The sequence below is a fragment of the Heptranchias perlo genome, chromosome 16 (assembly GCF_035084215.1).
Source record: "Heptranchias perlo isolate sHepPer1 chromosome 16, sHepPer1.hap1, whole genome shotgun sequence".
NCBI classification, from domain to species: Eukaryota; Metazoa; Chordata; class Chondrichthyes; order Hexanchiformes; family Hexanchidae; genus Heptranchias; species Heptranchias perlo.
This window is the reverse complement of record NC_090340.1, coordinates 27357003-27372459: the sequence shown is the minus strand read 5'-3', so window position 1 is coordinate 27372459 and position 15457 is coordinate 27357003. Positions and strand designations below refer to the sequence as shown.

Genomic DNA, 15457 nt, shown 5'->3' with positions numbered 1-15457 from the left:
TTCTAATTTAAATATCTAAATTGTAGGTATGTTTTAGAAAGACTAGTCGATTGCCCATGGTGTTGCACACAAGCATGATCTTCAGATGAAATGGAGTTAGAGGGCAGGGGATAAATGGACCAGGGCATGTGGATGTTATTCAGTCTCCATTTTAAAATCATAGAATCTGTTCTTATTTTTATATAATGCCTTGATTCTGATATTATTTATAGTTAAATTGTAAAGTTTATAGCAATTTAGGAAGCGGAGAACTAGACTTGGTAGAAATTTAGGAGTTTCTCTGCAGTACAGGCTGAGAAGCTGAGACTCAAAACTGAGGTGCTACAGTTCTGCCACTGGTGGGAGTGTAATTACAGTATGATAAGTTTACATGGGCAGTATCCAAGATAAATATGGTCATCGGAATTTATAAGGGAAAAAAGTTGCAGAAGTGTGCCAAAACAGGCCAACAGGAAGTAAGGTTTTGTAATCTGGAAGTGTGCACAGATACAAGATTTTTAATATAGTTATATGTGAGCTAATTATTTTAACTCACTTTTTTTCAACTAGTTTGGTTTGCGAAATAGGTGAAATATGTTAAATTTAAAAGTGGGGTCCAGTAATTGTAATGCATCCAATTTTTATCAACAATATCAGATCTCCTGCGATGTTTCCCACTGAGTTGAGGAACAACTGGAGAAATCTGGGCTCTTCAGCCTGGAAAGGAAGCAATGTAGATTTAGCACATAGGAGATACAGGTTCAAACTAGAAATGGGCAAATTTAGGGCTGGTATCAGGAAATTCTTCACACAGAATGATCAACACATGGAATGAACTTCCTGATAGCGTGCTGGAGGTGAAAATCCAGGAATGATTAGAAATAATTGGATGCTGCAGTGGTGGACTATAGGATGCCTCTGGATGGTTGAATTAAGATGGGCAGAATGGCCTCCCTGATCTGTAATGATCTTGTCAATGGCTCTGCAGTAGCCATGAGGTAGAGAATGGCATTGTACTAGTCACCTAGGAAGAGAATGCTTCTATAAAATGTCAGAAATCATAGAACCATAGAAATTTATGGCACAGAAGGAGGCCATTCGGCCCATCATGTCTGTGCCGGCTGAAAAAGAGCTATCCAGCCTAATCCCACTTTCCAGCTCTTGGTCTGTAGCCTTGTAGGTTATGGCACTTCAAGTGCATATCCAAGTACTTTTTAAAGGCGATGAGGGTTTCTACCTCTCCCACCCTTTCAGGCAGTGAGTTCCAGATCCCTAGTACCCTCTGGGTGAAAACATTTTTCCTCAGCTCCCCTCTAATCCTTCTACCAATTACTTTAAATCTATGCCTCCTGGTTATTGACCTCTCTGCAAAGGGAAACAGATCTTTCCTATCCACTCTATCTAGGCCCCTCATAATTTTATACACTTAGATTAAATCACTCCTCAGCCTCCTCTGCTCCAAAAATCCAATCTTTCTTCATAGCTAAAATTCTCCAGTCTTGGCAACATCCTCAAATCTCCTCTATACCCTCTCTAGTGCAATCACATCTTCCCTGTAATGTGGAGACTAGAACTGTACGCAGTACTCTAGCTGTGGCCTAACTAGTGTTTTATACAGTTCTAGCATAACCTCCCTGCTCTTATATTCTATGCCTCAGCTAATAAAGGAAAGTATGCCATCTTAACCGTCTTATCTATGTGTCCTGCTGCCTTCAGGGATCTGTGGACATGCACTCCAAGGTCCCTCTGTTCCTCTACACCTCTCTGTATCCTCCCATTTGTTGTGTATTCCCTTGCCTTGTTTGCCTTCCCCAAATGCATTACCTCACACTTCTCCAGATTGAATTCCATTTGCCACTTTTCTGCCCACCTGACCGGTCCATTGATGTCTTCCTGCAATCCATAGCTTTGCTCCTCACTATCAACTACGTGGCCAACTTTTGTATCATCTGCAAACTTCTTAATCGTGCCCCCTACATTTAAATCTAAATCATTAATATATACCACAAAACGCAAGGGACCTAGTACTGAGCCCTGCGGAACCCCACTGGAAACAGCTTTCCAGTCACAAATATCCGTTGACCATTACCCTCTGCTTTCTGCCACTGAGCCAATTTTGGATCCAACTTTCCACTTTCCCTTGAATCCCATGGGCTTTTACTTTCCTGACCAGTCTGCCTTGTGGGACCTTGTCAAAAGCTTTGCTAAAATCCAAGTAGACTACATCAAACACGCGACCCTCATCGACCCTCCTTGTTACCGCCTCAAAAAATTTCAGTCAAGTTAGTCAGATACAACCGTCTCTTAACAACAAATCCATGTTGACTGTCCTTGATTAATCCATGCCTTTCTCAACGACAATTAATACTGTCCCTCAGAATTGATTCTAATAATTTGCCCACCACTGAGGTTAGGCTGACTGGCCTGTAATTACTCGGTCTACCCCTTTCTACCTTTTTAAACAACAGTACAACATTAGCAGGCCTCTGGCTTAGTAAAATTGGCCTTTCCCCAATTGAGAACTTTTACTCCTGTTCTGTCTTTGTCCTTTTCCATAACTATGCTAAATCTAACTGAATTATGATCACTACCACCAAAATGCTGAAAGGATTAGAAGAAGGCAGGAAATGTGGGAAAAGAGAAACCAAGTGTTGGAGCTGAAGGGATAAATGCAGTGATGTTGCCAGCAGAGGAGCAAATTGGTTAATTTCCAATACAACAACTTCCATTTGAAGTCTAACATAGAAAAATATCCTAAGGTTCTTCACTGAGACACAAGGGGAAAAATGGATAGAAGAAATAGGTCAAAGCTTGGTCAAAGAGTTGGGTTTTAAGGAGGGTATTAAATTAAGAGAGGGAGGTAAAGCGGTGAAAGGGTTTATGGAGGAAGATAAAGATGGTCAGTTATTCATTTCTGGCTGTAAAGAAGCTTTAAAGCCATGGTAAAGTACAAAGATGCCACTTGTTTATCTTTTTCAGATTTTAACTTTTATTTGTTTGAACACTGGTAGGTGTCAGATTCCATTCTTGTGATATCAGACCCTGACGACTATGATTCCATTTCTCGGTGACTAGAATGTTGGAGCTGGATTATAATGTTGTGATTTTTCTGATAGCTGAAACTTTGAAGAATGTTTAGAATTGCTGAAGTTTTGAAGTTCAGATTTATGATGGTCCTAATTTTAACTTGACTCCTCTCAAGCTTTTCAACAAATCATATTTGTGAGTAAAGAAAGCAATCTTGTAAAATAACACTTCAGACTCCTCCCAAAATATCATAGAATCATTGAATGGGAACAACACAGAAAGAGTCCATTCGGCCCATCGAGCCTGTGCCGGCTCTTTGTGAGAGCAATCCAGTTTGTCCCATTCCCCTGCTCTTTCCCTGTAGCCCTGCAAATTTTTTCCCTTCAAGTATTTATCCAATTCCTTTTTGAAAGCCACGATTGAATCTGCTTCTACTACCCTTTCAGGCAGCGCATTCCAGATCATAACCACTCGCTGCATTTTTTAAAAAAGTTTTTCCTCATGTCGCCTTTGGTTCTTTTGCCAATCACCTTAAATCTGTGCCCTCTGGTTCTTGACCCCTCCACCAATGGGAACAGTTTCTCTTTATTTACTTAGTCTAAACCCTTCATGATTTTGAACACTTCTATCAAATTTCCTCTTAACCTTCTCTGCTCTAAGGAGAACATCCCCAGCTTCTCCAGTTTATCCACTTAACTGAAGTCCCTCATCCCTGGAACCATTCTAGTAAATGTTTTCTGCATCCTCTCTAAGACCTTCACATCCTTCCTAAAGTGCGGTGCCCAGAATTGGACACAATACTCCGGTTGTGGCCGATTCAGTGTTTTATAAAGGTTCAACATATCTTCCTTGCTATTATACCCAATGCCGTTATTTATAAAACCCAGGATCCCGTATGCTTTTTTAACCGCTTTCTCAACCTGCCCTGCCACCTTCAAAGATTTGTGCACATATATCCCCAGGGTTCTATGTTCCTACACCCCCTTTAGAATTGTACCATTTAGTTTATATTGCCTCTCCTCGTTCTTCCTACCAAAATGTATCACTTCGCATTTCTCTGCGTTAAATTTCATCTATGTGTCCGCCCATTCCACCAGCCTGACTCTGTCCTCTTGAAGTCTATGACTATCCTTCTCACTGTTTACTACACTTCCAAGTTTTGTGTCATCTGCAAATTTTAAAATTGTGCTCTGTACACCCAAGTCCAAGTCATTAATATATATCAAAAGAAGCAGTGGTCCTATTATTGACCACTGGGGAACGCCGCTGAATACCTTCCTCCAGTCCAAAAATCAACCGTTCACCGCTACTCCTCTGTTTCCTGTCACTTAGCCAATTTCGTATCCATGCTGCCACTGCCCCTTTTATTCCATGGGCTTCAATTTTGCTGACAAGCCTATTATGTGGCACTTTATCAAACACCTTTTAAAAGTCCATATACACGACATCAGTCGCATTGCCCTCATCAACCCTCTCTGTTACCTCATCAAAAAGCTCAATCAAGTTAGTTAAACACGATTTGCGTCTAACAAATCAGTGCTGGCTTTCTTTTATTAATCCATACTTGTCCAAGTGACTATTAATGTTGTTCCGGATTATCGTTTCTAAAAGCTTCTCCAACACCAAGATTAAACTGACTGGCCTGTCATTGCCGGATTTATCCTTACACCCTTTTTTGAACAAGGGTGCAACATTTGCAGTTCTCCAGTCCTCTGGCACCACCCCTGTATATCAAAGGGAGAGATACAATCTCTGAACCCATCCCAGCTTGAATCCTTGTTCTGTGCCAATTTAGATGATCTCAGTCAGGACAGTGGCATGGGTGCTATTATTGGCTTCAGTGTCCCTGATAAAGAAAGGGAAAATCAGCTAACATTTCCACTCGAGATCAATATTTATCTCTCAACCAAACATCACCCAAAAAACAAATTAACTGGTCATTCATTTCATTACTGTTTATAGGACCTTGCTGTGTACAAATTGGCTGCCATGTTTGCTTACAAAACAAGAGTGACTACAGTTCAAAAGTTATCATTAGCTGTAAAGCATTTTGTGATGTCCTGGGCATTTGAAATACACCATTTTAATGCAAGTTCATGCATTCATACTTTGCTTCTGATAGTTAGCCAGAAACCCCTGTTTGAAGTAATTGTGTATAGACATTAGTTCAGAACTGGATTGGGTTTGACTGTGATATCCCTCCAAAGGTAAATCTCATCCGACATTCCCTGTTGAGGCTCACGTATGAATAATGGACCACGTGGGTGTGGTACTTGAAGGTGACTGTAGCTTTACCCCAGCAGTGAGCCAACACCTTCAGAACAAGGGAAGGGGCCAAAATTGTAGAATATAATTAGATGGTGACGGTTTTTTACAGTACATTTAAGAAAATCTGTCATTTGCTACAGAAGAGAACAATACTGAGTTAATATTGTTTATTATTACGTAACAAATAGAGATATTTTTAACACAGTAAATCTGTGATGGATCTATCACGCTGCCTTTTCATTATCACCTTGACACACTCCCCTAAATTAATTTCTTGTTTGTATTGGATATCAAACCAGAAGAACCATGACAGTTCCAGATTGATTTTGGATTCCCACCTGCAGAGATTTTCACATTTTGTGGTGATTATTTTGATCTTGAGCAAACTCTAACCATGACTGTAAAAATGATGATGTGTATATATGAGTCCGTACCTGAGCAAAGAATTGGTGAGATCATGTTTCAGAGCTTGGCCAGCCTGATTCTGAGCATTTGGTTCAGTGTCTATCATTGTACACCGTAAAATTTTACATAAAAGCAGCACAATTTTTACAGGGCAACCTTTTATATAAAAGCTTATATTAACTCCTAATCATAAATGTGCTGCTCTGACTTTGCTGGTCTGTTTAAATTGCTTCAGCTTTTCGGTATTTTATTTCCTTACCCATATTCTACTGTTGATTTGTTCTTAGTTAGTTGTAGAGTGATCCTATGGAGCATACCAGCAAGTTTAAGATTGGAAAAAATTTGTACTGCAGTTGATTTTAGAAAGCATGAAATCAGAAAAGGCTTTGACCTTTCATATTGCCTCCTTTCACAGACCATGTACAATCTACTCTATCCACCCTAGCCTGTAATCTATATAAAACAAGACTTGTATAAATGTTTGCAGATCTCCAAAGGTAATCAAGCAAAACTCATCCTCGTACCTTCACCCACCTTCCTTTGACAACATTCCCAGCTCCAGCACCAGAGGATCAGCATATCCTGTAAAATATTTAATTATCTCAGGCTATCTATTAACTTGCCAAATTGTTCCTCAACGGATATTTATCCCATTCCTTTTTAAAGAAGTTAACTGAGTCATTCGGTCTGCTTTTTCTGGGTGTCTGCTCCACAGATCCACTACTCTGGGAGGAGTTTATTCTAATCTCCAGTCTATCGAGACTTGTTTAATTTTGAACCTATGTCCTCTGGTTTTGTGCTCACATTTGAAATCAAATGGCTTGCTTATCTTGGCTTCTTAACGTTTTGAAGACCCAAATCATGTCTCTGCTCAATCTCCTTTTTCCGCAATGTAAGCCAAGTCAGCTTTGAGTCTCTTATTATAGCTTAGCGACCCAAGTTTCTGCCATTCTTGTTGCTCTTTTCTGAGCTCCTCCAATTCATGTTTTGATGATAGGATGTTCAAAATTGCACATCACATTCCGAATGTGGCGTCACCAGTGATTTACACAGGCTAATATATTTTCTTTTGACTCTTAGTCAGATGCCCTCAATGTATTTTAGTATTTGATTCAGTTTAACAGCTGCGTATCCACTGAAGCATTCAGTGATTGGTTAATAATCTCGCTCAGATTATTTTTTTTTCTTCTCCATTCTTGCTAAAGGACAACCTTTAGTACTTTATTGGTATTTCCCGTTGCAATGCGTTATCCACGTTAACATCCATCTGTTGTTTTTTGCCCCAGTCGCCGAATAGGTCCATATCTTTTTGAATGCTGTTTATCTCCCTTGTATTTCTCACCTGGTCACAGCTTTGGATCAGCAGCAAATTTTTTATCATGAGACGTACTCTCCTTTTATTAATCTTTTTTATGGATAGGATGTACTTACTAGGTTAGCCACGGAAAACATTACATCCCAGTATACTGAATACACAATGGGTCAGATTACACAGACAAAGAGAGAAAGAGACCCGAAAGGCAAAGAGAGAGAGAATGTCCAGTTGTATTAAAAACAGCTAACTTTTTTTTCCCGCTGGTGGGGTTACGTGTAGCGTGACATGAACCCAAGATCCCGGTTGTGGCCGTCCTCATGGGTGCGGGACTTGGCTATCAATTTTTGCGTTGTCGTGTGTCTCGAAGGCCGCCTTGGAGAACGCTTACCCGAAGATCGGTGGCTGAATGTCCTTGACTGCTGAAGTGTTCCCCGACTGGGAGGGAACCCTCCTGTCTGGCGATTGTTGTCTGTGTAATCTGACCCATTGTGTATTCAGTATAGTGGGATGCAATGTTTTCCGTGGCTAACCTGTCTGAACACCAACGACACCTTTGATTGCTGTGATCGTCTCCCAGCCTAATATATGCTACGCGATTTTAGAACCTCTCACTCACCTGACGAAGGAGGTAAGCTCCGAAAGCTTGTGATTTTCAAATAAAACTGTTGGACTATAACCTGGTGTTGTAAGATTCCTTACATTTGTCCACCCCAGTCCATCACCGGCATCTCCACATCATTCACCTATGGGCAGTGCATTGGAATCCATCAAAGGTTAATGGGATGAGGACCTTAATTTGTCTGCTAACTGTAACAGTCATATATGTTATGAATTTGAGTAGTCTCAGCCTAGTTCCTAGCGGTGCTATGGCACAAAACTGCCCATAATCCAGAACAAATTGACACTAATTTTGTAATGTCAGGCTGTAGGGATGGTTCACTTGGGGAATGGAAAAGTTTACACTAGTGCATAGGCTTGCCAAAAATGGAGAAGTAATCCGTTCCACAGCTCTGAGATCCTTCACTTTGCTAAATATGAAAACAAATGCTGCAGAAAACACAAAGTAGCCATAGGTATGTGTCCTGTAAATCAGCCTCAATTAAAGGGTGGTATGCAAAAAAGCTAACTAAATATGCTATTTGGATGATGTAACCATATTACTATGTCGAAAGTTATAGATTCACCTTAGTTTAAATAAACCTGTAATTAAAACATGAAAGCCATATTGAACAAGTTGGCACTATGAGATTTAGTCTGCCATAGGGTGAAATTGCCAAGCTGACCAACAAGGGCTGCTTTGTAGCTGGGATTTTGAAGCAGATTGTTCCATGAAATTGACCTGCCCAAAAAATGGCCCAACATTCAAAATTGATTTTTTAAATTTAATTTTGGTAATGTGGTCAAATTTACCAGGTGTCATGATACTTTATTTCTGATAAATGCAGCTTTTCTTCAAGTTGTACTTTATTTTTAGCAAATCGTAAATGTGCAATGTGAATCAGAGATGTTACCTTGGAATTACAGGACATGAACAGATGAGCAACATTAATATAAATGAGTCTTTAGAAATTACCCTTCTGTCCTTATTTTCCACTTGAGGGACTCTTTTTTCTAGTAAAGCAGATCAGCCCTGCATTTTATGTGCCAGTATCATGAAGTTCACTACCCATTGAAAGACTTACCCTTCAATTGTACTCTAGCTTCCATTTTAAATAGGAATATGTACTAACTGGAGCACAAAAAGAATGGTAAGCCAAATAACTGAAAATGGAGCGGTTGCTTTCTTAAAAAAAAAAGTAAGCAATCAAGAGAGAAATCTAATTTTAATATGTTCGAGGGTAGTGTTGTACATGGGTAGTCCTGTATGATCATTCGGCTGTACAGTAAGACAATGGGATAGATTTGTAACTTGCCGCCCAGGCATAAAACTGGTGTTGCAGATTAGCCACCATTGTAGAAACCACCCGATTTTCAATGGAAATAAAAATCAGGTGGTTTCTATAATAGACGCCCAATCCTCAACTCCTATGCTGTGCTCTGACGAAAGGTCTCTGTCCCAAATAGCAACCTGACTCCCCTCCCCCGAGACACCAACAAGCCTTCCCCACATAACAACTGTGCTCTGCCGTAAAAAAAAGTTGAAGGTGTAGCTGAGGTCTGAAGTTACTGAAGTCAATGTTAAGATCAGAGGGATACAGAGTGGGACTTAAAGATTGTGTCTATGATTAGAGAAGTTAGTTGAGAAGAATTGTCAGTAACCTTAGTTCCATCTTTTTGTTTCTGCCACCTTGTTGTTTTTAATTGTTCAGTGATAAGTGCAAATGTTTTAATCGGCTGGGTTCTGGCTTAGAGGAGTTGATAATTTTAGCAATGTTAGGGAGTTTTGCTAACATGCAGTAACACAGCATAATGTCTTTTAATGTATTTTATTGATCTTAATAAAGCTCTGTCATTATCCCTAGTTTAAGTTATACCTACTTGAGAAAATTCCAAGCTCCAATGACAGTTGAATAAACCTCCTGTAACGAGACAAATATTACGTAATAATTTCGACTTGTATTCTTTCCCTAACTTGGTTTTCTGTGAATGAATGTGAAGGAAATCTTGTCATGAAAGCCTAGTCACTTTTTATACCTGTTGAGAACAAATCATTTTCATTGGCAGAAGGAATTGCTTCAGCAAAAATACATTTTCAATCATCCAAATCACCATTCTTTTGTTGGAGTATTTAGGCTGTTGACAACAAACACAGTGCAATAGCTATATATATATTTGTGTAAACAAAATGTGTTGGGAATTTCCCAGCTGACATTAATCTCCACCTACTTTCTACCAAGCAGAAAATTGAAAGTTGGGAGTAAAGCTTGGTTTTGGTCAAATTTCTGCCACTGCATATCATCCCTTTCATGTTTACTGGGAGCATTTCTCCCTACCTCTTCTCCCCCTCTCCGCCCGCCCCCCCCCCCCCCCCACCCTCCACCGAACATAGGCTCATAACCTTCTATTTGGCCAACTGTAGAGAATGTAGTAGCCAGATTGTCCACCTTGGCTAAAGCACTTGTGGAATTAAAATCTAATGCATAGATTTAAAATTCTCTTAGATTCTCCAGTAATACGCTCTTGTTATTTTTATGTTTGTCTTTGATTGAATGGGATTGTCACAATGGTATCTCTCACGTGCAGTTGATTTTGTCTGCCTCCTTAAGCCTGTCTCCACTGGCTTTTCCAGCCTCACCTCTAACACATGTGAGGAGCTCATGGATTATTTTTGTCACCAAGATAAAGACCATCCATTCATCTGCCTCTACTACTTTTCCCTCTTTTCCCCCTTCCCCACCATGCCAAACATTCCTGCCAGATCTCCAGTTTACCCTCCTTGACCCCTCTGCATCTTTTTACATGGTCAATCACACCATCTTCCTCCAACGCCTCTCCTCCTTTGTACAGCTTGGTGGGACTGCCCTCACTTGGTTCCACTCGCCTATCTGATCGTAGCCAGAGCATCTCTACCAGGATTGCCCAGGTAAGTTCCTACCCCACAACGAAACTTTAGGCCTCATCTTGCCCAGGCTTCCCCCCAGCCAACTGCGATCATGTTGGACCCCCACCTCGCGCGATTTTCCACACCCGTCCGCCGGCCTCCATGTCATCACCACTGGCTTTGAGTGGGTGTCAGCGTGGATCAATTTAAATGAAGCCTGGGAGTTGCGATGGCCCAGGCTTCATGTCGGCATGAACGAGCGAGCCTGTCGCTCACTTTGGCCCTAAACTCTCGGCCCAGGTTAAAATCAGGACTCAAATGTTTCCTTCATTCAGTTGCTCATATTAACCAAATGAAGACTGGAGAAAGAATGGGCAACTATGCACACGTTTTCTTAAAACAAATGTTCAATTTAGCAGAATGTCTATTAATTCTTGCACACTACTCCCACATTAAAAAGACTAAATGTCAAATATGAGTGCACAACAAGTAATGGCTTACATGTTTTAACTTTTCAAATGGCAGAAAACTTGAGTGATATAGCTGATTAGAACATTGCTCTTTCATCTTGAGGTGAAATTCTGTTCTTTCTGATGGCTGTAAGAATCCTATGTGAAACGAGTTTGGGCAATCTCAATCCGGTTCTGAATGGGGGTGGTTACACAGCATAAAACTGCCCACAGTTTGCAATTAAGTTTAAAGTATTACCCAATTAACCCATCAGGATGGGGATGCTACAAATCGAAGAATACAGACTGCTGCAGTTGGTGACATGCTTCTTAGGTTGGGGCAGAGCACTGGGAGCTTTATTGTGCCTCGTTCTATGCTATAGCCAAGATAGATGTGCTAATTACCAAAAAAAAATTTCTATTCTGCAGCACTAATATTCCTTCTATTGACGAACACAAAAAAAATCATTGAGAGAGGAAAATGTAAACTCCTAAAGAGTTTTCTTTTAAATTACATTTTTGATTTCTCTTCACATGCATTACGCTGATTTGACTATGGAACAAATATTTAAGTTTACTGCATGAGTTGTCTTTCCGTTTTCTGTCTGCCACTAGCAAAAGCCAGCTTCTACTTGGTTTATCTTTCCCCCCCCACCTTCCCCACATGATGAAGACAGAAGACTGCAATTCACTGGGGGTTAAAGGCCTATTATTCTTAACATTCTGTCCATAATGTACAACAATTACGAGATGTTTACAAATAGTATGCCACATGGAGCATATTTAACATGGTTAATTTGTATTGTTTTGTATTTTATGTTTGTATGTTGAATTTATTTTTCAATTTTCCTTCAATGATGCAAATGGTGTGCTTTTTGTTAGGCCATGGAAATCACAAAGAAGATAGTCCTTTCCTAACCAACACTGACACTTTAAAAGGAAATGAATATTATGACAGAAATTTGGCTTTATTTGAGGTAAGATTTTTCAATGCAGTGCGGTATTGTGCTCAACATCCAGAATTTTCTCCTTCAGTCTGAGATTTAAACATATGAATATATTGTTTACTCTAATTCCCAGATTCTTAAGCTTTGGATAACCCCATATTGTCCTTTGGAAGCTGTGATTTTCTTTTTGTTAATATCTCAGCGTTATTCAGTGAGAATCTGATCTCACTCCCTTGCAGTAAGGACATGTTGCCAAAATTATCAGACTAGATCCTCGTTCCATAACTGGGAGACTTTTTCCTTGATGTTCAGTAGTGCGGGTACAGTTGTCTTTTCTTTGGTGATTTTTCCAATGGCATCCCATAAATCTACCACAATGAGACATAAGAGGTGGTCTGACCATTATGTTAATAATTGCAGTAATCTAAATTTTGGCCAGAAAAAAAATTCAACCAATTTGGACACTTCTTCCCCACAAAAAAACTTTTCTTCAAATTAAAAAAAAATTGTGTGGAGTCAGTTGAGAGTGAATACATATTTGAGAATTTTAGATTTTATATCTGGTGTTTGCATTTATATTTTAACTATTATGTATACAAAGATTTAAGCCCATTTCACACCACTGTAGTTTATGTACAGTCGGGAATCAACAGCTGCCTTCCGCATGGAAAAAAATTATGAATCTAAGCTACACCAACCTAAAATTCAGACCCAAAAAAGCAGTGTAAAAGTTGCAGTGCCAAAATGTAGGTGGCTCAGTGACACAGAATTGCTTGTACCAATGCACAAAATTACATCCCCAGCTTCGTAGGTCGTTTAAAAATGTATTTGATAGGGTGCAATGTGTGTATTGGGTTTAATGGTGATTTAGATACTATGGTGTAAATTTTCCCTGTCTCTTCTGCAGGAGGAACTGGACATTCGACCAAAGGTGTCATCACTCCTCAGCAGATTGGCTAATTACACAAACATCACTCAGGGAGCAAAGGAACATGAGGAAGCAGAAAGTGCAGAAAGTTCCAAGAAAAAAGCACCCAAGGTAATTATATCCCTATTAAGGTTATTTTATTGACTTTAATCTTTTTGCTGGAGTCTTGATGCAGTACTATAAATATGAACATTGCAACAAATCTTTGATCTTGAGTCTGCCATCATAATAGCCTTAGATGGAAACCAAATGACTGGTGGGAAACCTGTTTCATACGGTCATTCAAGCAGAATACTGAGGTCATTTTTTTTTAAATGTACTTCAGCATGATACAGATATTATCTACAGTATTTGTTCTGCACACAAAATTTAATAATATTAAGAACTGTTAAACATGTTTTATGTTTCTGTGGCGATACGTTATTTTGTTCCAGATCTTCCCCTTTTTCAGAATTGGGACGTATCTTTAGTGCGATGGGACTTCCGCTCGCCACAAAGCCTCAGTTATTTGTATGTTTTTTGGCAGGCTCCCTAACCTCTGCTGGCAAGTCCATCAGCAGTGAGGGTGGGGATTTGGTGTAGTAAGGCTCATTGTGCTAACAATAGCCTCCACGCTGCTGAGGAAATTGAATTTTAAAATTGTTTTTAAAATCTGCTGCTCAGGCTTGAGTAATCTATCACTCCGCGGGCTTTCTGTATGTTTAAAAAACGTAATCCCTCTTGCTCCCGCCACTATAGAAACGTTGGGCGCCAGGGAAGATCAAAGCTCCCTTGCATCCATGGGTCAAATGACTGAAAATCTGTAGTAACATATTTTTGCCATTTGAATTTGATTTGAAAAAGTCCATCCGTATATGGGTGGATGTATTTATCGTCAGTGGTAGGAAATCAGATGGACGTGAAAATGAGTGGGAACGCCATGATGTGATCTCTGCCAGAATCTACCTAGAAATCAATAGAGGGAGAGCGAAAGATCCTGCCTCTGTCTGGAAATAAATGAAGTCCAGTTTTAGAAGTGTTCACTGTTTTTAACAAGGAATTTATCATGCTGTAGTAACGAAGTACATTACAATCATCAGCTCTTGTGTACACTTTTACTGTGTGTTTTTTGATCATGATCTCCTTTTATGAATTGCCTGCTGCTCGCTTGCATTATGCTGCCAGTAACTAGTTTGATTACCGCTAGTTGCAGAGATCTCAAGTACTGAGCCTGCATTATCATTTCATATGGATGCTCCCCAAACTTTTGTTACTATGAGGCTACAGGACTTTCATCCACAATAATATCTTCACATCTCTATGCATATGAAATGTGCTCCCTTTTTTACCACTGGATCACTACATTTTGACTAGACACGTTCAAGCTAGCTGGCCTGTACTCAATATTTGGACAAATGAGGCTAGGCTTGTGAGGAATAAACCCATGCTTGCATCCCATCAGCAAGCACTCTGAGCAGTACATCTAAAGTAGTCGAGTCATGGTTTCTTGGTCCACAAGCTGCCCAAATAGGTGCTTTTTCAACAGGTATGGTAAAGGCTAGATACCTTCAACATAGCCTGAAGTAGATGTGGGTTGACGTATCTGAAGTTGAGTAGGCCGGGTATTGATTAATCAGTTCTGGCATTGCCAGAAACATCTTTTGGTAGAAGCTGCTGGATACTTAACAGCTGTCATCCTTCAAAAATAAGTGAAAGGTGAAGGAAAAATGCTCGCTCATGAGCGGAGTGAAGGGCAGCTCCTGCATGGCAAATGTAAGCGGCAGGGAGTATAGCTCGTGCTAGTGGCAGCAGCATTAGTCAAAATGCGTTTTTAAAATTCCCTTTACCCTCCTGTTGTTGAATAACTCAGGCTTTCTCTGATTTGCCCACAACAATGTCATCATGCAAAGTAAAAAATACAGTTGTTTTAGCAAAGCTGTTGCATACATAGGTGGTAATTTTTGTTTTAACAATTCATTTTTACTTCACACCCATTCTCCTAATTTGGTGCTTGCATCTGCACTTTTCAACTTGAGATATATAATTATCTAGTCTGCAGAGAGAACAGATACCATCAATAATCATGGTACCATCTTTGTTTGATATGTTTTCCTTGCTCCATAAAATAAATCTCCTGAAATTGGCAAACTTGTTGCTTAAAAGAAACTCAGCACTCTCACCTCTGAATCAAAACGTTGTGGGTTCATGTCCCACTGCAGAGCCTTGAGCACAAAATCTAGGCTGACTCTCAGTGCAGTACTGAGGGAGCTCTGCATTGTCAGAGGTGCCATCTTTCAGATGAGACATTAAACCGAGGCCCTGTGTGCCCTCGCAGATGGACATAAAAGATCCCATTCCACTATTTCAAAGAAGAGCAGGGGAGTTCTCCCTGTTACCCTGGCCAACATCACTAAAAAAAGATTATTTGGTCATTTTCACATTGCTGTTTGTGGGACCTTGCTATAAGACCATGAGAGATGGGAGTAGGAGGAGGCCATTTGGCCTCTCGAGCCTGCTCCGCCATTAAATGAGATCATGGTTGATCTGATTTTTACCTCAACTCCACTTTGCCGCCCTTTCCCCATATCCTTTGACTCGCTTGCTGATCAAAAATTTGTCCAACTCAGCATTGAATGTATTCAATGACTCAGTCTCCACAGTTTTTTGGGGTAAAGAATT

The 15457-nt window shown here is 40.0% G+C and overlaps 1 protein-coding gene and 1 long non-coding RNA gene across 4 annotated transcripts in view; one reads left to right on the top strand and one right to left on the bottom strand.

Annotated features, from left to right (window-relative positions):
* Positions 1-15457, top strand: part of slc12a4 (solute carrier family 12 member 4) — a 147011-nt gene that overhangs the window by 52200 nt on the left and 79354 nt on the right. For both annotated transcript variants that reach the window (XM_067997867.1, XM_067997868.1), the window contains exons 2-3: positions 11807-11901; positions 12779-12910. In XM_067997867.1, coding sequence (XP_067853968.1) covers positions 11807-11901; positions 12779-12910 — 227 coding nt within the window. The remainder of the gene's footprint in view (positions 1-11806; positions 11902-12778; positions 12911-15457) is intronic.
* Positions 1-15457, bottom strand: part of LOC137333628 (uncharacterized) — a 43274-nt gene that overhangs the window by 13933 nt on the left and 13884 nt on the right. The gene's annotated exons all lie outside the window — the stretch shown is intronic.